The sequence below is a fragment of the Histoplasma capsulatum genome, genomic scaffold (genome assembly GCF_000149585.1).
Source record: "Histoplasma capsulatum NAm1 scaffold_6 genomic scaffold, whole genome shotgun sequence".
Classification (NCBI taxonomy): Eukaryota; Fungi; Ascomycota; class Eurotiomycetes; order Onygenales; family Ajellomycetaceae; genus Histoplasma; species Histoplasma mississippiense.
The window spans coordinates 599829-622377 of NW_001813977.1; the positions used below are offsets into that span (position 1 = coordinate 599829).

Genomic DNA, 22549 nt, shown 5'->3' on the forward strand with positions numbered 1-22549 from the left:
TCTCGACTCTCCGAGTCTGGTGTCGAGTGTCCGGCAAATCTGGTTGGGTTATGGTATGCTCATGTTCACCATCTTCTTTTCTCGCACATTGGTCTGCTGCCAAAATCGTTCCCGAGTTACCAGCCCGGAGAGCCTGCTCTTTGTTCCTGCGAGCATTGGCAATGAGTACCTTAAAGTCGTCACCATACATTGTCGTCCAAACGGAAGCATCGAAATCTTTGCGCGTTACTGGAGAAGACGTCGAAATACCAGACGCAGCTGGTGCATGGCCACCCTGTGTCCGTTCCCAGATATCGAGTTCCTGTAACAATTCGCGTTTCGATTTGGGCACTTTGGAATCACAGTTCGCATTCCATATATTCATCCACTCTGTGTGTCTCTTTTGCAATAGAGGTTTGGAACCCCAGTCAGGTATTCCCAACTCCTTGAGCTTTCGACGCAGAACCGTCTCTTTCAGGAGTGAGTAGTTTAACGTCGGGAGACGTTTTGGAGCATTGGTGTGAGGGGATTGTTGTGATTGTTCAGAAGGGCGAGCATGGTTTCGTAAAGGTCTTAGATCATATTAGCAAGGATATCGAATATTTCTAAGTATAGTTTGAAATTGCCCAACATACCCATATGATGTGGAGAGATTTGGTAGCTCTGAAGGACCTGGGCAATTATCCAAATGGGAGAAGACAGCTTCATTTTTCATCCTTCGCTGGCACATCGGGCATGCGACTAGGCCATCATCTAAATATTTTTTAGCCTAAGGAAGTGGTCCCCAGATAACGAAAATAAGATGAATACCTGGGTCAAAGCCCTCATCCTCTGTATCGTCGATGACTTCCGCCTGCGTTTGCAGATCTTGATCTTCTGATCTTCTACTTTGCAAGCGTGTTCTTCTCTCAGCGCCCGAAACCGCCTTACCCTTCTCAGCCAAGGATACAAAGGTATCGATTTTCCGCTTCTTCGACGCGGGCAGCTCGAGGTCCCCCTCTGGTTCATCTGTTCTCACCGTGGCGGTTCTCGCGAACTCCAACACGCTAGGTCGTGCCGACATAAACGAGTCCACCATCTCCTGCATCGCCATATCCTTTCGCAGCTTAAGTTCCTGATCCGCAGTCCTGCAGGCGGGGCATTTTCCATCCGAACTTAGACATCGGCGTATGCATATGGAGCAGAACGTGTGTGAACAGGAGGTGATGACTGGGCTTCTGAAGAAGTCCTTGCATACTTGGCATCGTAGGGCGGATTCTACGCGGGCGAGCTTGGAGAGGGGCGTACCGAGCCAATCTGTTGAGTCGGGGATGTCGTACATTTACTCGGAGGTATGTTATCTCAAACTGGTGTGGTTGAGACAGTGGAACAAAAGGGGCAGATTTCAACCCGTAAAAAAAGAGTTGAGCATCTCGGTTCAAGCCGCAAGAACGCCAAGATCACGATGACTAAGACGCGTTAATTGATCACGTCCACAGACCCTGTGAAGGAGGATAACGTTCGTTCATTATTACTAAACTAACTACGCGAGAGCATTACAATATGTTGGGGGGCACGTGATAGGGTAGCCGTAGTACCCACTAACACCCTGGAGCATCCATGGGTTCGTATTTGGGGATTCGGGAATATTTGGGATATTCGGGATATTTGGTCATTGGGGATAGGACTCACGATGGCTGCCAATTATAAGAAATACCTTGCCGAGAAGGTTCTTAATGAACAGGAGATTGTGAGTATTTACAACAATTCACATTTACGCACGCTAATCTCCTCTGCCAGGTCACCCATCGTGCACTGAGTAGAGCTTTAAAAGTCCATTCCAACTTAGCCAAACGGTACGTAGTTTCAAAAGTCAGTCTGATCAGCGGGAAGTACGTGTGGTACTGATTGGCCATTCGGAAGGATGCTCTATGAGTTCCATCGCCTTGAGAACTCTAAAAAACCGCAAAGTGTCAATGCTACTTATCTCATCTCCGGCACCCCGGCGCTTGCGCAACGACATGCGCTCAACGGGTGCGCGAAGGATGGCGATGATGAGATTATGCAAAGTAGCCCCTTCACGAGCAGTCAGGCCGCACGGCAAGAAGACGGCGACGGGAACGACGATATCCCAACAACTTCAATCACGTTAGTGCGCGAGGAAGACTTACTTGGTATGCTCAAAATATACGGTGAATTCGCCTCTTATTCTCTCTGACAGTAGCCTAATATATTGGCACAGAAGCAAAGAGCCGGTATCAAACAGTATTTTCAATTTTTATATATAGCGTCGAGCCTACTCGCCTCCAAGATTTGAATGTCCTAGGCGATATTGGACATGATATAATGCAGCATCAGCCAAACGATCCTCTCGAGTACGGTAAACAATACGGCATGATCCTCAATAGAAACGTCAAGGTAGGGGCCCTAGCACCCATCATTTTCGCTTAGTTTTCTGGCAGACTAATAGACCATCGACAATCCAAAGCGGCGATCGGGACTCCCTCCAGCTCCTCCAGCTCCTGATCCCGTTGAAACCGTCAAAAAACAAAAAGTGGAAAAGGCAAATGAAGCACCCATCACCACCAAACCAGAGGAACCTACTCAGCCACAAGCTAAAACCCAGACTCCTCAAGCGTCATCTGCCGCGTCCTCACGTCCTTCCAGCGGTGGCAATAATAAGGGAGGAACTAGCGATAAACCAAGCTCACTAAAACGAGACAGCTCGAATATATTCAAGGCTTTTGCCAAGGTGAAGCCCAAAGTCAAGAAGGATGATGTCCTTGAAAGACCGAGTGGTCGTGAAGTGGAATCCGTATGTCCAGCTGCCATTGTCTTAATTGTGGAAGTAAATACTAATTCGCATGCTTAGGCAGAACACAGTGGGCCTGAAGATGGTATGCCAAACTTGCTTATTTTTCACTTTTCACTTCTCACTTCTTTTACTCACAATACCTGGTAGTTGTTCTCGATGATGCATCGGAAGAAGAGCGAGAAGACCTATTCCTTGATACGGGGACAAGAAGAAGCAACTCGAAACGCGAGTCAAGGAAGGAGAGAGAAGAGAAGCTTCGGAAAATGATGGAAGGTATATTTTCCAATGAATATACAATATGTTACACTCACCTAGTCATGGGCTAACGACGAATAAAACAAACAAAGATGAAGATATGGAAGATGTGCCAGAAGATGTGCCAGAACTGCCGCCCGCGAGAGCACCAGAACGTACAGACACCTCGCAATCCGAAGAAGTACCGAAGGCTGAATCTAAAGAGGAAGCAAGGGCTCCAAAGGGCCGAAGGAGAGGGAGACGACAAGTGATGAAAAAGACAACGATAAAAGATGCAGAAGGATATCTCGGTCCGTACTTATTTTTGTCTCCTCTATTTTTTATTTTCCAAAGACATTGAGCCAGCAACTCACAAAGTCCCCTCTTTTCTAATTGCACAGTCACGAAAGAAGAACCTGTCTGGGAATCGTTTTCCGAGGACGAAGCGCCACCACCTGTGAAAAGAAAACTGGCTGTTTCAGTGAACTCAAAGTCTACTTCTAGTAACAAGGGAAGCCAGAAGATGGGCCAGGGCAACATTATGTCGTTCTTTGGGAAAAGATGATCGTATGGTTTACTTCATGATGGATAAAAAAATTTTTTTTTTCCCTTAATCTCAAGCGGTAGAGGGCCCGAAGCCAGGAAAATTCAAGCCTTATGTGATGGGTGTTCGTGTCCGTCTTGTCATTTTACTGGCGTTTTAATAGTGAGCACTTATCTGATGGTTAACCACTCGGCAGGTTTTCTAGTTTTATGCTTCCTCCTTGGTTTATATAACAATACTTCATGACCTTTTCGTCCATCCTTGTAACATCATTACTTTCAGTGTGTGTATGTATTTAACATAATGAGTACATATATGCGCAGCATCTTGCAACCTCCGAAAAAAATAAAGGAAACGACAAGCATCTATGATTTGACACGGAGCTCGGGTCACCGGATTTGAACCCGTGCCGAGTATTTTCGGGCCGAAACCCATGCTGGTTCAACACCCAGCCGTGACCGAAACGGTGCGCTTCACGGACTCACATCCAGCATACTCCGTAGGAGAAACTCCTTTAGGAGATGGGTTTTTTTGCAACCGCGTTTCCAGCGTCGTGAACCACAAGATCCGAGAGCTTGGTCGAGCGGATCCTGGAACCGATCGGCACGTGATCCAGGGTTGAGTTGGGTGCTTGGAACATTCGCGTTGAGTTTCGGCTAAACATCAGGGTTTCCGAGTACAAGCTGCGCTGCGGAGACTCCTCTCACCCGGGGAGATCAAGCTGGCGCCATTGCTATTGCTCTCCTACATGTCCTTGCCCGCGGTGAGAATAACTAGCCCACCCACGCCTATGAGCCCAACTGAAGTTATCGGCCACCCAACATCGCTACAAGTCCTACCCCTGACCAGCTAACTGACTAGCGCATGGACTGAGGTTTGCACAGATATGAGAGCTCTTCCCTGGACAGCTGCAGTGCTTGCGGCTCTCGTGTCCAACGGTGCGCTAGCTGGATCTAGCCATATGGACGATCCTGCATCGCTAGCAATCGCTTGCCCTGACTACAGCGAGTACTCCAAGCTTAAACAGTGAGCACATTTTACTTCAACTTCATCGGCCCTTGGCGGAGAAGACAAGCCTGTGCTTGAGTTTTTGCGATTTAGACCATTATGTGTTCCTTCCTTCTCACTGATTGATCATCATTATGCAGTCCCCCATACTCCGAAGGTCCTCTACAGCTTCCCTTCCAACGACCTGTTCTGCCATGTCGAACGTTCACATCGACGTCCATTGAAAAGGTCATCGAGGACGTGACTTCCCGCATGGTTGACAAGGACCTTGCCCAACTCTTTCGGAATGCGTATCCAAACACTGCAGATACCACTGTCCGATGGCATGTGGACTCAAGTGACCCTCGATCGAAGATATTGACACAATACCCACAGAGTGAATCCTGGCAGGGACCGCAGTCTTTCATCGTCACTGGCGATATCAATGCGGAGTGGCTGCGCGACTCGGCAAACCAAGTCGCAGGGTATCAAATGCTCGCTGCAAAGGATCCCAAGATCAAAGCTCTTATCTTGGGCGCCATCAATACTCAGGTTGAATTCGTTCTCCAGTCTCCGTACTGCAATGCGTTTCAGCCTCCCCCTCCAAGTGGTCTCCTCCACTCCATTTCTCAGACCCAGAGCGACATCGTTCATCCGGCTTACGAACAGTCCGTTGTCTTCGAATGTAAATACGAGCTCGATTCCCTGGCCAATTTTCTCGCTATAGGAAACAAGTTCTTCGCGGAAACAAAATCCACGGAGTTTGTCACAACCAGATGGTATCGGGCTGTGCTTACCGTTCTTGAGGTTATTGAGGAGCAGTCAAAACCCACTTTTGACGTTCAAGGCGAATATGTCCGCAACACGTACACATTCAAACGCTTGACGACCCTAGGAACCGAAACTTTGAACTTGGACGGGGTCGGGAATCCTTTGAACAATGGGACAGGCCTTGTTCGCAGCGCCTTCCGCCCCAGCGATGACGCCACTATTTTCGGTTACTTTATCCCTGCCAACGCTTATTTATCCGTGGAGCTGAAGCGGACAGCCTTAACCATCAAAGCCGCCGGTGGACCCGACAGCCTCATCCAGACTCTAGAGCAGAGAGCAAGCATCATCGAGAAAGGCATCCGCGATCATGGAATTGTTAGCCACAAGAAATTCGGTGAGATTTACGCCTTCGAGGTGGACGGATATGGCTCGAGGTTGTTAATGGACGATGCCAATCTCCCTTCCCTCCTATCTTTGCCTCTCCTTGGCTTCGTCGACAAGGACGATGAAGTCTACCAGAACACGCGCAAGATGCTTTTGAACAAAACGGGGAATCCGTACTATCTGACCGGTACCCAGTTCCACGGTATCGGCGGTCCTCACGGTAAGTTTTACAATTTCATATCTACATGACCTTTTCAATCATCAACTCCCCCTCTGGCCCCCCACAAAATCCTAAAGCTAAACACCAATCCTCCGCCTCTCAGCCGGCCTCAGCAACGCCTGGCCCATGTCTGTCCTCGTCCGTGCCCGCACATCCGACGATGACGAGGAGATCATGGAATCCATCAACATGGTCCGAAACGCTAGTCTTCTCGGTCTGATCCACGAATCCGTCGACGTTGACAATATCCGCGTGTACACGCGCAGCTGGTTCGCGTGGGCCAATAGCGTCTTCGCGCAGACCATCCTGGAACTTGCGGAGAGAAAACCATATCTCCTCTTCGGGAAGGGGGCGTCGCCGTATAAAGCTGGGGAGTGATATGCGGGAATGGTGGATTGGTGCGGTTAGTAGGTAGATGGAGATTTTTTGTTTTGTTCCTTATTTATGGATATCACCTCTTGCTGATTTGAGCGCAGTTAATATTTGGGCAAAGGGAGACCACACTCCTTTGCTTGTTGGCGTTCTTCCGGGTGTTGCTTCTTTTTATTTTATTTTATTTTATTTTTTTTACAAAAATTGCAATATAATAAGGTTACCCTAATAAGTTAGTAAATAATGTGCTGTTATGTTGAATCATGACGGGGATTGTGTTGGCCTATGCTTCACCCGATGTGCCAGAGGTACTCTAGCAATGTTTGAGTGAAAAAGAAATAAATGGAAAATCATTTACCGCCATGTTGCGGAATACCGCCTTGGAGTCTTTGAGCCCACAGCCAACCGCTGTATCTCTGCAAGCCCTACGGAAGGAAGAAAAAACCTCTTCTGAGACATGAATTAACCACCCTCGAAGTGAGTAGAAATGACATCACACAAGACATACGCCCCTTCCTACACATACGAATACGGAAAAGCACACGGAAACAGTCCTGAGAGTTTGAAAAAAGGAAATAAGGTATCTGGATATCGAATCCAGTGTTTGGGAAGGGGGTGACAGAAGGGGGGAAGAATCCATTTCTTTGCTACTCTAGGTCCTAATGAAATGAACTTTTGCCATGATTCATAATTCCACACAGCCCTTTATTCAATAAGTAAAAAGTCACAGTTCAAACTCCTTTTAAATCCCCTTTTTTTTTTGGCATATATACATCATAATGCAAAATATCAGTCGTCGGTCATGCAAAACTTCGTTCTTAACCGCTCACATTCAATTCCTCAAAATCGTCAAGAAGCTCATCCATGCTTATCTTGGGAATGTCATCTTCACTGCCATGCTCGTCATCTTCCACAACACTCATAGCGTCGTGATCAATATCCTCCATACGACCTGTGTCAGCTTTCGCCCGTTTGGCTTTGTAAAGCGCAAATGTGCTTCTCAACTCCGCATCCTCTTCCACATCCCGCAAGAACATTTCGAAATCTTCCTCCACACGATCTCTCTCTTGTTTCCGTGACGATGCAACAGGCTCCTCTTCTTCACGGTTCATGCGCTTCAGGCGCCAGTTTCTCTTGGGCTTCTTCTTCCTGGGATAGTGCTTCCTCACAAGAACCACGTCGGGAATGGTAGAGCTATATACGCTGCTTTGTTCTAAGGCTTCGTAGTTCGTGTCGTTGAAATTTGAGCCGGATAAGAGATAACCCTTCACAGAATCTCCGACATGGAGGACCCCGCCAAGGTGTGTTCGCGTGAAATAGGTGGTGTCATTCACTCCCAGGTCAGATGCCCGCGCCACGGTAACTTCAGCGAGATGGAAGTGGCCAACTGATCGGCCAGCAGGTTCGATGTCCATAACAATGAACTCAACAAGCTCTTGGACATCTGCCACGTTTTTGAACGGGGTTCTCCAGTATATTGGGGAAGGGATGTCGGCTGTTTGAAGGGTAGATGGATCTAGCAAACTAATCGAGGTGCCCACGCGATAACATAGGGTAAGAGGATGTATGTTACTTAAGGATTTGGCGAGCGATATCGGAAGAGCAACTAGATCATCTTTGCAAATGGGTATCAGGTAAACGGAATAGGTGATTTTGTAGGATTTGGTTGAAGTATGAACATCCATGGAAATAAGCTCTTGGGATTTCTTGACCCGGGTTGGAGCAACCGAAGATAAAAAATCCACCATCTTCTCTGCATGATTTCGCTGTGAGAAAAAGAAGTCCAGGCCATCCTTGGCTTCCTTGATGTTGATGGTATCCTTGTGGGCGTTATGTTTCAGAATCAACTGTTCGAGATATAAGAATGTTCGTTTGTGAGGAACCTTTTGTCGCACTTGTACACACGCCCTCCAAGTATTGTGGGTATACGACTTGGCACACTCGGGACATTGTTGAGAGGCCACCACATATTCAACTTCAAAGGTTTGTTGTAGAATGGTCCCTTGGAAAGCCTCTTGCTGAACAGTAATTTTGACCTTGATTCGTTTTGAATGAGGTTCCGTCCATATGAACCCTGCGTCAATGATGCGGACCTTGCTCAAACCGCGCAATTTTCGAAGGCACAAAGCAAGTAATTCTCTTGACTCGAGGGCGGCACTTATCCACTGTGAAGGCGGTTGCAGCCAACGTTCGCAGTCCTTACAGCAGTGTAGCGTGGCTTCTCGCTGTATTCCTTGTGATATGTCAACCGTAAGTTTCACACAATCTTCGCAAAGGGCGCCTGCTGAGGTTGTCCCATCGATAGGAGCACCGCAGTTGCAACAAAGGATCCTTGACAGACGGGTTAGATAAATTCCAAGCTAGTACATGACGGCAGAAAGCGGGGAGTGCTCACGTCGCTGTTTGTTGTTGAGGTTTGTATGCAACCTGCTGCATCGGCATAGGGGAATCCAAGTCCATCGACATGATGGCAGAGAGAGCGGAAAGTGAGTTTGTTCTAGGGTTTTGAAGGAAGTTGTAGAGTAAACCGGGGCAATATAATCGCAAAATTCAATCGTGAGCCGGGATTATTAATGACGGCGCTCGGATTTACATTTTTGCCGTTTTCCCAAACCCGCTATGATTTTTTTTTCACTTTCAACCTTCGAACAAGCAATACGATTTGCCGTTATCAGCCCAATTCGTGGGCAAATGTCAACTTTACAATGAGCCGGGTTCTACTAAGAGGCATCCAATGCCGTGCTTGCCGAAGTAATCTCATTCGGTCGTTTATCTCCCTTTCCGATGTAGCGATAACGCCTCTGGCTGGTGGTTCGAGGTCCACCGCTCAAGCCCGTCCTCCAGCCCTATCGCGAAAGTTTTCATCGCAACATGCGAAATTATTTTCGAATCAGCCTTCGGACAATGCTGAGTTGGTTGTTGATCCCATACCTGAAATCCATATCGGGGAAGAAACTGAAGGGCAGCCAGAAGAATCCCAAAAACATATCCCCTGGTACCTTAAGGAGGAGCAGGTTGAAGAAACAATACCACACCCATTAAGAAAGCAACAACCACTACCACCGCTTCCAGAGAACCCACCCCCAATTTTGGAAAATCTTCTTGAGCATATATCCGTCGACATTGGCCTCGACGATCTCAGCCTCCTTGATCTTCGCAGACTCCACCCTCCTCCCGCCCTGGGTGCAAATCTCATTATGATTTTCGGTACTGCTCGAGGTGTGAAACATCTCAATGTGTCCGCAGATAGATTGTGTCGATGGTTGCGTACTACCTATAAGCTACGGCCCGACGCTGATGGTCTCCTGGGTAGGAATGAGCTAAAGATCAAACTCCGAAGAAAAGCTCGTCGAGCAAAGTTAGCCAAGAGCGCCAAATCGACTCTCACGCAACCCGACGACGGCATTACAACAGGCTGGATATGTGTTGATGTGGGGACCGTGGAAGGCGGTCAATTTCGTAAGCCGGAGGAGGAGCTTCGGAAAGTCGGTTTTGTTGGCTTCGGTACCGTTGTAGAAGGGACGCGGATCGTTGTCCAAATGATGACAGAAGAGAAAAGGGAAGAAATTGATCTGGAGGGTCTTTGGCGCCAGAAACTAGAACGAAACTCTCTGGAGAATGAAGGCCTCCCGCAACCTCAGGCGGCAGCTCCTCAAGAGGCGGGTGATATCCATGAACAGTTAACCGTTCCTCCAACTAACATAAGCCATCAAATTAGCCACGCGGCCCAAATTTCGGCCAACTATGAACAGCGAAGGGGCATATCTACTGGATCACGTCGGTGTCAAGACGCCACATCGGACACGTGGGGCACCTCTCAGATTAGCCCAAATGGTGAAACTACACACCTGCCATCTATACCATCTCCCCTAACATCCCTGTCTCACCATTTCAAAAATATTCCACCACATGAAGCGATCTACGATCTCGGGCAAGGCACACATGACAGATGTTCTACAGCCTTTTTACAGCAGTTTTACCAGGAAGTCTCACGAGCGCCTTCCGAACTAGCCTCCTCCACGAGAGAATAGAACTTATGTGCATGCAATGAACTCATCATCCCGGTTACGTAAATCCGACCTCTGCAGGCGATCCAAGAGCATATCTCTCAAATTACGCACTAACGCGAGCCCAGTTCCTGCAGATTTTGGATGCATTCCTCTCTTTTAAACCCGACCTAACCTCGAATCCTCCCAGGCTACTTCTCCCAAACGCAGATATGGAATTGGCATTACAAATCATAGACCATGCAGGGCTCCGAGGTTTCAATCTCCTTGACTCAACCATTCTCGTCAAACTATTTGTCGGAGTCTCCTTTCGGGCGCAGGTCTACCCAGTAGAGCAGAAGGATCTACCCAATTCCCCAGTTATCGGCAACCGTATTCCAGTTCCACTTAATACTTGTGATGCAGTAAAACGCGTCCAATCGCGCCTCACCCGTGTCAAAACAGCCGCGAAAATTACATTCACTACGGAGCAGTATATGAGAATCTTGCGAGTGCTCTTCGACCAAGGATCATATTCAGAATTCTGGAATACATGGGAAGACATGGCGCTGGCTGGGATAGCTCGAGATAAAGCGCTTTATGTATTTCTTTTCCAACTCCACGCGGAATCGGATGGCTGGCAATGTTTCACGACGCAGCTCCTAAACTGTATTCCAATTATGGAAAGAGAAAATCCGCCAGTACATCTTGATGGCGAGCTTGCAGGGGTCACGCAAAAATGCATTACCATCGCATATCCAGAGATAATTGATAGAGTGGAAAGAAATGAGCAGAATCCTCTGGTCAGAATGTGGCACCGCTGCCGAGTCGCGATTGAAAATGCGGCAGCAGCTGGTGGGCGCGGGCAGGATTCCACCGCTCCGTATGTCTGTAATCACTCAAATATCTAATTTGTAATATTTTACCTATACAATAAGATGAGAACCGCATGTATGATAGCATAGAGTTTGAATATCAATGAAAACCAAAATTTGTCAACATAACACGATGAGTCAGCAAATCTCCTGGAGTCAACTATTATACCTCGGCTGTTGACGAGCTCAGGAAGTTGCGATATCTATCAACTCGCGATGTCGACGTCCTGACAACCGGCACAGCGCTTCCTCCGCCACGGTCTGAACGAGGCCCGCCTCCATCTGGGCTGCTCCGGACATCAATTCGCCAACATGGAGTATATGTCCGCTTTGCAGAACGACTTCGACGATTTCAAGCCGTCACTGTTCGGTAAGCTAACCTCCGTTTTTATGTCGAAAGCCACAAGCTCTAACCAACATCCGCAGAGATCCTCTCAGAACAACAACTCTCAGCTCTCCTCCCCCCATCTCTCCGCTATATTCTTGCCGTCGCCACCCACCGGCACCCACGCTACCTCCTCCGCGCCCTCAACTCTTTTGACGAACTATACGCCCTACTCTCCCTCCTCGTAGAGCGCTACTACCTCCGTACTTTCGGCGGCTCTTTCACTGAGAACTTCTACTCCCTGAAACGCGAACGTGTCCTCGCGACCAAGAATGGCGAAATCCCACGAGCGCAGCTCGGTGCAGCGGGTTCCGTGCGTGAAACACTCAAACTCCGCTCGTCGGATATCTGGAAAAATCTGGCCGTGATGGTCGGCATTCCTTACCTAAAACGGAAACTAGATGAAGGATATGATATCCACGTCGCTCCGCATGCCGCGCTGGCCGCCAGCGGAGGAGGGATTCCACGGTATAATCCGGACGACGGCCTCCCGCACAACCCTACCGTGCGCCAGCTGCTAATCCACTATTACAAATGGTTCCTGCGGAACGTCTACCCGTCACTGAATGCAGCATACTACTTCGCCATTCTAGCCTTTAACCTGGCCTATCTGTTCGATAACACGAAGTACTCGTCGCCATTCCTCTGGCTCATAGGCACGCGGATACGAAGGCTAGGCCCCGCCGACCATGCTGCAATAGAGCTAGCTACGCAGCCTCCCAAGGCGAAACTGGACGCTCCTAATGCCAGGCCCCGGGGAGCGTTGAGCTTCCTCAGGCCACAAAACATATACCCACATCTCCTTGGGTCGCTAAAGATCTTCCTCCCAACCTCCATATTCGCCCTGAAGTTTCTGGAGTGGTGGCACGCGAGCGATTTCTCGCACCAACTCGCGCGCAAAGCGGCAGAGGCGCTGGACTTACCCCCCCCTGTCACCTCAGGCATGATATCGCCTACGGCGGCGACTGCGGCAGCAATAGCGGCTACCACTAAGGCACAAATGGCGACAACGTCTGCCAGCCAATCCACCAACAAGCCCCCAAACCCGCAAACACATATCCCCCAACGCCCTAAGCCGCCCATCTCCTCCACATCTTACCTCCCCATATTCACCGTGCCATTACCAGCCGTCGACCCGACCGCAATTGATTCGGATCCTGCCTCTGCGCCCAATCAATCCCCATGCCCCATTTGCCTTAGGCCTCTCAAAAACCCCGCCGTCTGCCAGACTGGTTATGTCTTCTGCTACAGCTGCATATTCCGCTGGATAAACGGGGAGCATGAGCGGCAGATTGACTTTATGAATGGTGGGGGCTCGGAGTGGGAGGATGACGGTGGAGGGGATGGGGATGGGGAAGAACATGCGGCAAACAGGGCCACTGCGGAGACGAGTGGTGCGGATGACGAGCAAAGGAATGATGTGGATAATAGTAGGACGAGTCGGGTTGGGAAGTGGGAGAGTGGTAAGGGCAGGTGTGCGGTTACCGGCCGCAGAGTACTGGGTGGGTCAGAGGGCTTGAGGAGGGTGCTTGTTTGACTTTATTATTATTAACTAGTTATTATTATTATTATTACTAATATGGATAGAATGTGTAGAGGCTGGTCCCCCGGGGAACGGGGGGATATGTGATACATATTCAACTTTAAAAGCGGAGAATCAAAAACTGCACCATATCTATATCTATATCTATATGTATATGTACTGTACATAGCACATTTTCTCATCAAAGTAATCGTGACTACGGTTAAGATATCACTGCAATACTCTCTATGCAATAGATCATGTAATAAATATATATTCCACATGGCAGCTGAAAGCACTTCCCCAATCTCTCTCTCTCTCTCTCTCTCTCTCTCTCTCTCTCTCTCATTCCACCAGACCATTCATACTTCATACTCCCAAAAATAATATTACCCTATTTCCAAAACGGGCCAATCGAGATGATATCCGTTTCCCATGAAATCCTTTCCTGGAATATATATATATATATAAGAGGTATCTATTGGAGTTACATCAATCCTTATGCAAGAAGAAGAAGGGGGAGGGGGGGGTAGGGATAAAAGACAGCATGCAGGGGAAAAAAGGTGTATTTGGCGCGGATAAATAGATACGGACGATAGAAACAACAAAGGGGATAGATAGTCCATATGTACAGCTGTGAGGGGGACAGCTATGCCTCTATATACATACAAGGGCTGAGGTTTAAATCAAATATATGAAGAGCATGAGCAGAGAGAAATGTGGAAGGAATAGCATGTGCCATGTCCCAGAAATAAAAATAAAAATAAAAATAAAAATAAAAAGTGGTGGGGACGCCCCTGTCCCTCACAAAATCCTATCCAGAGATGAAAAAAACAAAGAAAAATAGCTATATCTCGCTCAATGCAGCAGAAACAAGAACAAGAAACAAAGAAACTCAGAAAACAATGAAAAAAAAAAAAAAAAAAAAGGCCACCGACCCACCTAATCCAATTCCTAAATCCCTAACCACCACTTCGACCTCTCATACACATAAAAGCTCACCGCTACCATAGGCACAACCTTCATATACCCAATCGTCAGCCCGACCCAGAACCCCCGAAACCCCCTCTCAGCAAAGATCCGCTTCCCCGCCTCCGCAATCCGCATCCGATGCCCGTCCCCCACCGCCCCGGCAACCTGCATGCGGCGCCTGATGACTTCCAGCGGGTACGAGCTCGTCTGCGACACGAGGCCCGCCAGCGCGCCCGAGAGGAGCTCGGCCGGGGCCGTTAGTTGGACGCGCTTGTAGGGTTGGGCGGTGCCGGTGGTGGCGGGAGGTTTGTCGGAGTGTGGGATTGTGGTGTAGGGGGCTAGTTTTGGCTGGCGGAGCCAGTCGCCGACGGTGTCGTGTGTTAGGAAGGAGACGCCGGCGTAGGGGAGCATGCCGAGGAGGGTGGGAGAGAAGCCGCGGTAGAAGTTCGAGAGGCCGTAGCGCGGGGCGTGGAGGGGCGTTGATGAGAGTGTGTGGGGTTTTGATGGTGATGTAAGAGAAGATGTGGCTGTGGCTGTAGTTGTAGCTGTTGTCGCGGTGGTGGCAGGAGCGGATCCCGTCGTGGGTTTATTCTCGTTGTAAATCTGCCGACAGATCCTCCGCAGCGACGAGCGGACATTATGTTTTGTCTCAAACGCCAGGCGCACCCGCATTACCTCCAGCGGGTACGTGAAGAAAACCGACGTCAGCCCGGCCATGCTGCCGCTGATCAATCTGCGGAACGGCGTCTCTTTGTCCCGTGCCGGGATTACCACGGCGCGGATTTGTTCGTAGGCTAGGAACTTGATAGCAGCGTACGGGAAGATCCGCAGTAAGGTTGCCGAATGGCCCTTGAAAAGGCCCCCGCACGCCCTCGTGGCTGTTTATGTCCTGCATGGCGCGCACGACACCAAACCAGCCGGTGGAGTATTTGGCGAATTTGGGGATTAGAAGTCTGGAAGAGGATCTTGACACGGTCCAGGGGGCCCCGACGACTGTTTTCGCTGTGTATATGCGGTCAGAATTTCAGATCACAATAGTTTCCTTTCATTTCCCTTTTTCCTCTTCCTTTCTTTTCAGGCAATGGCCATTAACACAAGGGGGAACCATCAATATAGATAGACAGGGACAGAAAAAAAAAGAAGGTTAAAACATACCGCGCACCCCGCCAAACCCCCCGCCAACCCACTTCGAAATATATACTCAAAACTCCGCTTATCCAGCGCCTTCACACCGCCCACATTATCCGCAGTCACATCCACCTCGACATCCATATCCGCGTCCGCCGCAAGCTCAGCCCGCACTAGGCCCGCTCCATTTCCATCTCTACCCACAGGGGACTCTCTCGCAGGCGGAATCGTTGACGCATTTCCCTTCATCTTCAGCATCTCCATCTTTGCATCCATGGGCGGCTTCCGGCTTCCGCAACGACCGGCCGTGCCTTCGATTGTGGGCGTCCGTCGAGGGACGCGAGGGCGGAGCTTGAAATCGGATTTACGAAGTTTGTTGGCGCAGTCTGTTTCAATTGGTGGGTGTTCTGCTGTTCGGGGGGCCGCCGGAGAGGAGAAAGTGCTTGTAGAGTGCTATGTTGCTTTTCTGCGAAGCGGGTATATATGCCAGCGTTCCTGTCTTGGATGCAAAGTAGTCTCGTCGTGTGTCGATATTGTACAACCTTTTAGATATGCTAGCGAAATTCTCCGAAACTTGAAACCTCGGGTAACCTCCGTGGCTTGGTCCAGATTAACACGGAATGTTCGACAATGAAGCAGCAAAGGGCGCAAAGAGTATCCTATAAAAGAAAAGGAAAAGGAATCCTTGTTCATCCGTCTGTCTTGCGCTGGAACATCGCTGCCAGAATGGTTATACTAATCGTACGGACGTCGTCTTCGGGCGATGGGATACTCGTCTGGCTATTGACTGAGCCGCCGGCATATCTTCCACGACTCCGTGTCGAGTGGGGGAGAGAGCAAGACAATGTAGGAAGAGGAACCGATGCTGTGGCTTTCGCGCCGCCAACCGTCCGTTCGAATCGATGCCTCGAGGGCGGAGAGCGGAGAGCAGAGAGGGTTTGGTTGTTGGCAGAGGAAACATTGCGACAACCGTGTATCGTATCGAAATACGCCAGAATACGTCGGCTGGCGTCGGCGAGCTAGGCTGCTTCGGGCGACTGGCCACGTGAGATATCGCCGAGGTCCCGTGTGATTGGGCGGGACTTGGGAAATGCCGAAGATTCGCCGGGGGGAGTTTCACGTGATTGTCAACGCTGCCAACCACATGACGCAAGAAGATCTCTATATAATAACTGTCCGCTCGACTCGATAGCATGATATCTAAGTAATATAAAGGTAATTGACCAACAGCCAACCGGCCCTTTCGTATCCTATGATGAAAGATGATGAATGATAAGCAAAAGAATACTCCTCACCCCCAGCCAAAACGTAGACTTGACAAATAGCCGGCGCAACCCTTCCCTTCGCCTCCAAAACCATACAAAAATGCCAATAGAAGTAATAATAGTAGTGATAGAATAGGCCAAGCTATATCAAAAAAAAAAAAATAAAATAAATAAATAAATAAATAAAAAATAAAATAAAAAATAAAATAAAAGAAGAGGGGGAGAGTCATGGGAATACGAAACGCCGAGTTTATGCAATGAAGCGCCTCGCTAAACAAAACCACTATGCCAAATATTGGTTTTTAGAGGGGGAAATAGCAAAGTAAACAAAAATGAAATAAGTAAAAACTTCATGAAAAAAATCCTCCGGAAAAGGAAAATTTATGGGGAAGGCTAAGCAGATTAAAGAAGCAGAGAGGGAGAGAGGGCGCCGTGTCGTTCTTCGCCAAATACAACGAAACGGCAGACTGAGCGTGATCCGGACGGTCTCTCTAGGGGTCATCGGAGGCGCACCACTTGCCCCCCCGCGCTGTTACTGTCATCAAGGTAGGGCGTTGCGGTAGCAGGGAAGGGCTTTCGGAAAACAATGGATGGTATCTACTCAAAACTGATACCTGGTCCCCTGCCTCGTAAGCGGCTTTCCATGTCGATTCGTTGGCTTGCCCTCCTTCTCCTTCTCCCTCTCCCTCTCCCTCTCCTTCGTCTCATCCACCGCCACAGCCGTAGTCGTAGCCACAACCGTAGACCGCTTAGCCTTCTTCGTCGGCCGCGCCGGCTCGACGTGCAAATGCCCATTTTCCCGCAATGCAGCGCCGTTCTTCCATTTCAGACAGCGATAGCGATATCGACTCGACAAGTCCTGCCCTCCGGACGATTTCGTCCGTCTAGACATCCGTGTCGACATCGTCGTTATCGCCGCTGGCTCTTCTTCCTCCGACTCTGCGCTCTTCTTCTCCTCGGCGTTCTTACCAAGATACTCTGTGCGATTCCGCATGTACTTGGCGATGCTATCCCGATACAACTGCAGCTCCTTGCGCAGTTTCACTTCTCGGACACCGCGAGCGTCAAGCCAGGCGAGAAGCTGATCCAGGGACTCCGGATCGTCATAGTAACCCCATTCCTGCGCATTAAAAACCCCCGCAGGACCCTCCTCGAGTTCTTTCCGTTGTCGCACTGTCATCTTGAAACGCTGGATGTACTTTCGATTTTCCTCCTGCGGCAAATCAATAAAGCCTTCCCGCTCCATATCGTCGGGGCCCTGGACCCATAATCGGCCATTCGCATAGTTTGCAGACGCAGTTGAGCTGGTCGGGAGGCCCTCAAACGGCATCGCGTTCCGCTCGAACCAGTAATATCGATTCCAAAACCGGTCTTTACCCAAAACACGTGTTCGAGGACAATCGGCCTCTCGCAAGTCATTGTCCAGAATGGCGATCTGTTCCTCGTATGACTTGACTTTGGCCTTTTCTTCTTCGATTTTCTTCAGAACTCGGTGATACTGTTTCGATCCCTTGGGTAATTTAGCAGCCTGTTCTTTTCGCTCCCGCTCCTCTTCTTGCCGCCGTTTTCGCTCTGCGGCCCTATCTTCCCCGCGGCGAAGGGACCTTCCTGGGTGCGCGTCTTCATCGTCAGTGTCTGCAGCTGCCTCCGAGTCGTCATCCAAACCAGTCATTTTCACGTCCGTTAGCTCCTCCAATTCAGGAACGGGTGATGGCGGGTTTTCAGGTTGAAGCTGTTTACGCTCTTCATGCAGCCGTCGAATCTCCTCAAGACTAGCGACAACGGTTAGCTACAGTTCAGTATGATAAAAAAAAAAAATGTGGCTATACTGCAAGGTAGAACATACCATGCTTTACGAGCCCGTTGGTAGTCGATTTTCTCCTTACGGAACTCGGTCATTTGAATACTGCACTCTTCGAGGTAATTCTTGATCGCCTTCGTTTCAAGCAGGAGCATGCAGATAATTTGGAGAGCTCTCACTCGCAAGTTAACGTCGAGGGTTACATATTGCTCTTGCGCCGTGTCTTGCGTTGGCTCACGGTCAAGCGGTGCCAGATGGGCCAGGATCTCGTCACAAGGATTTCGCAGTCGCGGTCGGTAGGATAGCCTGTGAAGGAGCCCGATCATGACTAGTTCCCAACCACCTTTCTGGAAGTTTCGTTTCCGCAACCGATCGATCCACCCATACTCTCCAAACATATCCGCCGCGCGATGCACTTGTACCTCAGCTGTGCCAGAGCGGCTCCGTGATTCCAATTGATGCTTCAAATTTTCCGCTTCAGCCTTCGCATAACTGCTTCTAGTAGTCCTTCTGGGCGGTGTCGGTTCTCGCTCCGGTTCTTCAGCTTCTTCTTCCCCCGATTCGTCATCCTCTTCCTCCTCAGACTCCTCATCGGGAAGGGCAGGTAGCGAGATCTGAACGGCGCCATCTTGATCTTTCTCCTCATTCACCAGCATCTTCAACACGGCACAATGTACTTCCACAAATAACTCACAGGTAACGTCGTGAGAAGAAAATTGCATTGCCTCGACGAAATCATCGAACGTGAAGGAGTCTAATTGGAGAACCTGGCAATATACATTCAATGTGTTCCACGTTTCGAGCAGAGGTCCCACAGATTCCATCTTGATATTGCCACGCAGTAAACTATCTTCTTGGGGCGACATGTCCAGGTGCTCTGAGTGTTGATCATCAGTTAAGAATTTCAAGGAAGGCCGGAGTTTATCGCTGTGAGAGGGTGGAATATCCAAATCCTCAATCGGGTATTTGATAGGTGGCGGAGGGGGTTGCGGCGGAGGGCCATTTTGGATGACAACGGAAAACGAGTTGGCGCTATCATCGAGTGTTTGCCAATGTCCATCGTGAGTGCCATCCCCGGAAACAGCAAAAGAATGGTTTTCGTTTAACGCTCGTTGGTATTCCTCATATCGGTCATCCCTCGCCTTCGCAAGCTCCCGCAGTGAGACTTTCGATTTATGTCCCTTGCCAGCAGACTTGAGGTTCGGCCATCGTTGTTTGGAATAAAAGAATCCAAAGAGGCTTTCGTCTTCTTCTTTACCAGCAGCCACGTTAGCTTTCTTCCCTCCGACCCTATTTCCATATTGGAGATGTTTCGGGACTTCAGTATCGATCCGGTATTCATGGGCGATATGTGGTTTGACCAGCCACGGCGCACCCGTCCACGATTCTCTTGTTACAGTATTCCTGATGAATGAACGCAGCATCTGTTTGGTAAAGATTTTCCTGTCACGGGCCAGGTGTTCATCGTCCAGCAGCGCCTCCTCATTTGGCCGGCTCACCAGCTTTACCAAGTATCTCGACGACGCTCTTCGCTCTATAGAACCATTTTGATTCATTAATTCGGGGAACCGGGCCTTTTCCCGAACGATGCCCTGTAGGCGGGTTCCGTTGGTAAGGAGGACAGTAACGCGTTCGCCAGGGTAAAAGTCTTGTTTAAAATCCTTTCACAACTCGGTCAGTATAATATGAAGCTTTGACAAGAGAAAGAGATCGGAACAGGCATACTTCGAAAACCTGGTCGACTATTCAAAACACTGAGGTTAGTTTCAAGGATGGCTTGTGTAAAATAAATAAAATAAAGTAAATGATGTCGTACCAAGGCTGTCAATTCGCGAAATAGTTGAAAATTGAACCTTTCGCAAGACCGGTTCCTTCAACGGCTCCGGAAAGGCGCTATTCACTTCGCGTGAACCATCCGTCTGCTGCACAGTTAGCACGATGAACCCTTCAATATCAAAAAAGCAATGGTAGTGCCAAGTAAATCAGTGGGCGACGCACTTCACTTCTTAGAGCCTCAAAAAAAGTAAGGGAGGAATGGCCGGTTATTTCGCAGATGAACCGTTTCTATATCCGCAATATCGACTTGTTTAGCATATCCATTTCCGGTTGAAGTGTCCGGAGAGACAACTCATCAAGATGAAAGTTCTCCGGGAGACAGAGGAAACGCAAGCGCGGAGACTTATTCAGCCCGCAAAGGAGGGGGGCGGGAAGGGTCCGTGTAGGTACCTGTTTGTAGAAGTTCATTCTGAAAAGAGAGAAACAATCAGCAATTTGCGCCGCGCAAAAGCAATAATGAGAATAAGAAGCTAAAGAACTAGAGTCATATATATTACGGCACGTACCGATGAAGGAACTGCTGATACTTGGTGAACACTTCATTTGTTTCGGGGATGACCCAGACCTTTATTTCTCGCAAACACAAACGAAGAAAACAAGTTAGAATTTAGACCAAAGTCCGCTGGAGGAATATACACATATATATATATGAATGCGCAGGAGTGGAGGACATACCTCCTCACTATCATCTTCAATGGTTGGTCGCGGGAGGTACTGAACTGGTTTGCGCTTGAAGAGGACCTATAAGAACAAGAATTTGCCGTCCGTTCAGCATAATACATCCTCCGATGTCCGGGAACGCGAAAAAAAGAGTCGCAGGCGCGGCGCAGACCATACATACCATGTTGTTTGAGTCTGTATCCGCAGGAGGCCCGTCCGAGGGCCAGTGACCAAGAAAACGCAATAGGCCAACAGTCTGTCGGGTCCAGATAGTTCGGGGAAGCAGGTCTGGTCGCAGTCTCGGAGGAGCCTGGATCTAGATAGAGGAGGGAGTACAAGGTCAGTGATTCAAGCTGTTACTTTTCTTTTTCTTTTTCTTTTTCTTTTTTTTTTTCTCTGCCGTTTATTTTTTACTTTTATTCTCCAGTTTTTGGCCAGTGTTCTCCCCAGAAAGTAGATCTGCCAAGAGAAGGAAACAGCCTATCTCTGGAGGAGGACACAGATACAAGGCAAAGCGAAATCAATTGTTGAGAGAGGGTTTTTGAAACACGCGTTTGGCGGGCTATATTATTTTTGCCCTGGCGGCTCTGGGCGGGCTAGGGAGGCCGGCATACCTTTTGCGACACATGGAACGCGTCTAGAACGCAGACTCGGGTGACTTATACAACAATAGCGAGCACAGGCGAGAGTCGGGGAACGGAGGAACCGAGATAAGGGATGCGGTGGGTGGAGGTGGTGGAGGTGGAGGTTGAAGGTAAGGTTGGAGTTGGAGAGGAGGAGGAAGGGGAAGGGGACCAGAAGTTTTGGGCGCCCATTGGCTGGGAGGGGGAGTGTGGGTGTGTGGTGGGTACATATTTATGGGAGGAGGAATCAGCGGCAAGGAGCAGCACACCACGACTACTACGGCTGTTATTTACTACCTAGGTGCTGCTGCTGCTGCTAGTCCTACTACTACTACTACTAGGACTACGGCTACTATTCCTGCAGCTGCTGCTGCTACAATTCCAGTACCAGAGTTCGAGGCCAGGCGGGTGTTGGTGCGGATTGTTGGGGGGGGGGGGGGCAAATGAGGAGGCGGACAGTGGCAAGGGCAGAGGGACAGGCACCTGGGCTGCGCGTCTGGCAGCGGAGGACGGGCTGGCGAAGGGGAAGAGAAGAATTACAGGCAGAAAGAAGTTGAACCGTGGCTGAAGAAGTCGAAGTGTGTTGAAGGGAGAATTGCCATCGTCTTCTCTCTGGTGACTTGGTGGTCCGTCCTCCTCGTCGACATGGCGGGAGGCGTTGCACTCCATATCTACGAACAGAGTACGGAGTATACAGAGTAAATACATACATACCTCATGCCTCCAGACTGGATGCTCCATTTACAATCTTCTGTTCTTCCATGGACTGTCTCCTGTAACCCCCTGCTACCGCCATGCTCCTGCCAGCGTCCATCGATCTCTACAATAGTTAAGATGCATCGAATCTCCCTTTAGAGTTCCCGTAATTTTTCACCCCGTACCGTACCGTAACGTCAGTGCATCGGTGCTGCTGCGCCAAGCCCCACCGCCATTGAAACAGCGGCTCGCTTCTCTTACCGCGTACATCGGTACTAACGAGGTAACGAGTATCCTAACTTTAGTTCCCTCAACCCAACCTGCCTCCACCTCGCGCTGCTGCTAATCTCGGCGCCCCGGCGCCTCCACGGCTGGGCCCCAACTCCCGACAAGCACCATATCTATCCTCGTTCGACGCAGAGTCGGCAGGCCCTTCTCCGCTGCATGGGTCATGCCCTCTGTTTATTACCGGTGTGGCTTTGGACCAGCCGCGAAGAATGCGGGAAGGGGGGAAT

The 22549-nt window shown here is 49.5% G+C and overlaps 8 protein-coding genes across 8 annotated transcripts; 3 read left to right on the forward strand and 5 right to left on the reverse strand.

Moving 5' to 3' along the window:
• Nucleotides 1-48: 48 nt before the first annotated feature.
• Nucleotides 49-1300, reverse strand: HCAG_06511 (postreplication repair ubiquitin-protein ligase E3 rad18; the record flags this gene model as incomplete). The annotated part of the gene is made up of 4 exons (XM_001538856.1): nucleotides 49-96; nucleotides 170-551; nucleotides 615-732; nucleotides 790-1300. 4 exons carry the CDS (start codon nucleotides 1298-1300, stop codon nucleotides 49-51), a joined length of 1059 nt encoding a protein of 352 aa, XP_001538906.1.
• A 351-nt stretch (nucleotides 1301-1651) lies between these two features.
• Nucleotides 1652-3572, forward strand: HCAG_06512 (predicted protein; the record flags this gene model as incomplete). Its single annotated transcript, XM_001538857.1, has 9 exons — nucleotides 1652-1708; nucleotides 1759-1814; nucleotides 1882-2132; nucleotides 2201-2376; nucleotides 2447-2773; nucleotides 2831-2855; nucleotides 2921-3046; nucleotides 3121-3318; nucleotides 3409-3572. 9 exons carry the CDS (start codon nucleotides 1652-1654, stop codon nucleotides 3570-3572), a joined length of 1380 nt encoding a protein of 459 aa, XP_001538907.1.
• Nucleotides 3573-4437: 865 nt separating this feature from the next.
• On the forward strand, nucleotides 4438-6291 carry HCAG_06513 (predicted protein; the record flags this gene model as incomplete). The annotated part of the gene is made up of 3 exons (XM_001538858.1): nucleotides 4438-4577; nucleotides 4700-5913; nucleotides 6017-6291. The coding sequence occupies 3 exons, from the start codon at nucleotides 4438-4440 to the stop codon at nucleotides 6289-6291; spliced, it is 1629 nt and encodes a 542-aa protein (XP_001538908.1).
• Nucleotides 6292-7103: 812 nt separating this feature from the next.
• Nucleotides 7104-8727, reverse strand: HCAG_06514 (60S ribosomal export protein NMD3; the record flags this gene model as incomplete). The annotated part of the gene is made up of 2 exons (XM_001538859.1): nucleotides 7104-8616; nucleotides 8681-8727. The coding sequence occupies 2 exons, from the start codon at nucleotides 8725-8727 to the stop codon at nucleotides 7104-7106; spliced, it is 1560 nt and encodes a 519-aa protein (XP_001538909.1).
• A 278-nt stretch (nucleotides 8728-9005) lies between these two features.
• HCAG_06515 (conserved hypothetical protein) lies at nucleotides 9006-9515 on the reverse strand (the record flags this gene model as incomplete). The annotated part of the gene is made up of 3 exons (XM_001538860.1): nucleotides 9006-9131; nucleotides 9217-9277; nucleotides 9346-9515. The coding sequence occupies 3 exons, from the start codon at nucleotides 9513-9515 to the stop codon at nucleotides 9006-9008; spliced, it is 357 nt and encodes a 118-aa protein (XP_001538910.1).
• A 1943-nt stretch (nucleotides 9516-11458) lies between these two features.
• HCAG_06516 (conserved hypothetical protein) lies at nucleotides 11459-13280 on the forward strand (the record flags this gene model as incomplete). Its single annotated transcript, XM_001538861.1, has 3 exons — nucleotides 11459-11516; nucleotides 11573-13004; nucleotides 13244-13280. 3 exons carry the CDS (start codon nucleotides 11459-11461, stop codon nucleotides 13278-13280), a joined length of 1527 nt encoding a protein of 508 aa, XP_001538911.1.
• Nucleotides 13281-14007: 727 nt separating this feature from the next.
• Nucleotides 14008-15417, reverse strand: HCAG_06517 (mitochondrial carrier protein LEU5; the record flags this gene model as incomplete). Its single annotated transcript, XM_001538862.1, has 3 exons — nucleotides 14008-14628; nucleotides 14843-15018; nucleotides 15213-15417. 3 exons carry the CDS (start codon nucleotides 15415-15417, stop codon nucleotides 14008-14010), a joined length of 1002 nt encoding a protein of 333 aa, XP_001538912.1.
• Nucleotides 15418-17019: 1602 nt separating this feature from the next.
• HCAG_06518 (conserved hypothetical protein) lies at nucleotides 17020-20463 on the reverse strand (the record flags this gene model as incomplete). The annotated part of the gene is made up of 4 exons (XM_001538863.1): nucleotides 17020-18190; nucleotides 18265-19880; nucleotides 20218-20283; nucleotides 20446-20463. The coding sequence occupies 4 exons, from the start codon at nucleotides 20461-20463 to the stop codon at nucleotides 17020-17022; spliced, it is 2871 nt and encodes a 956-aa protein (XP_001538913.1).
• Nucleotides 20464-22549: the final 2086 nt, after the last annotated feature.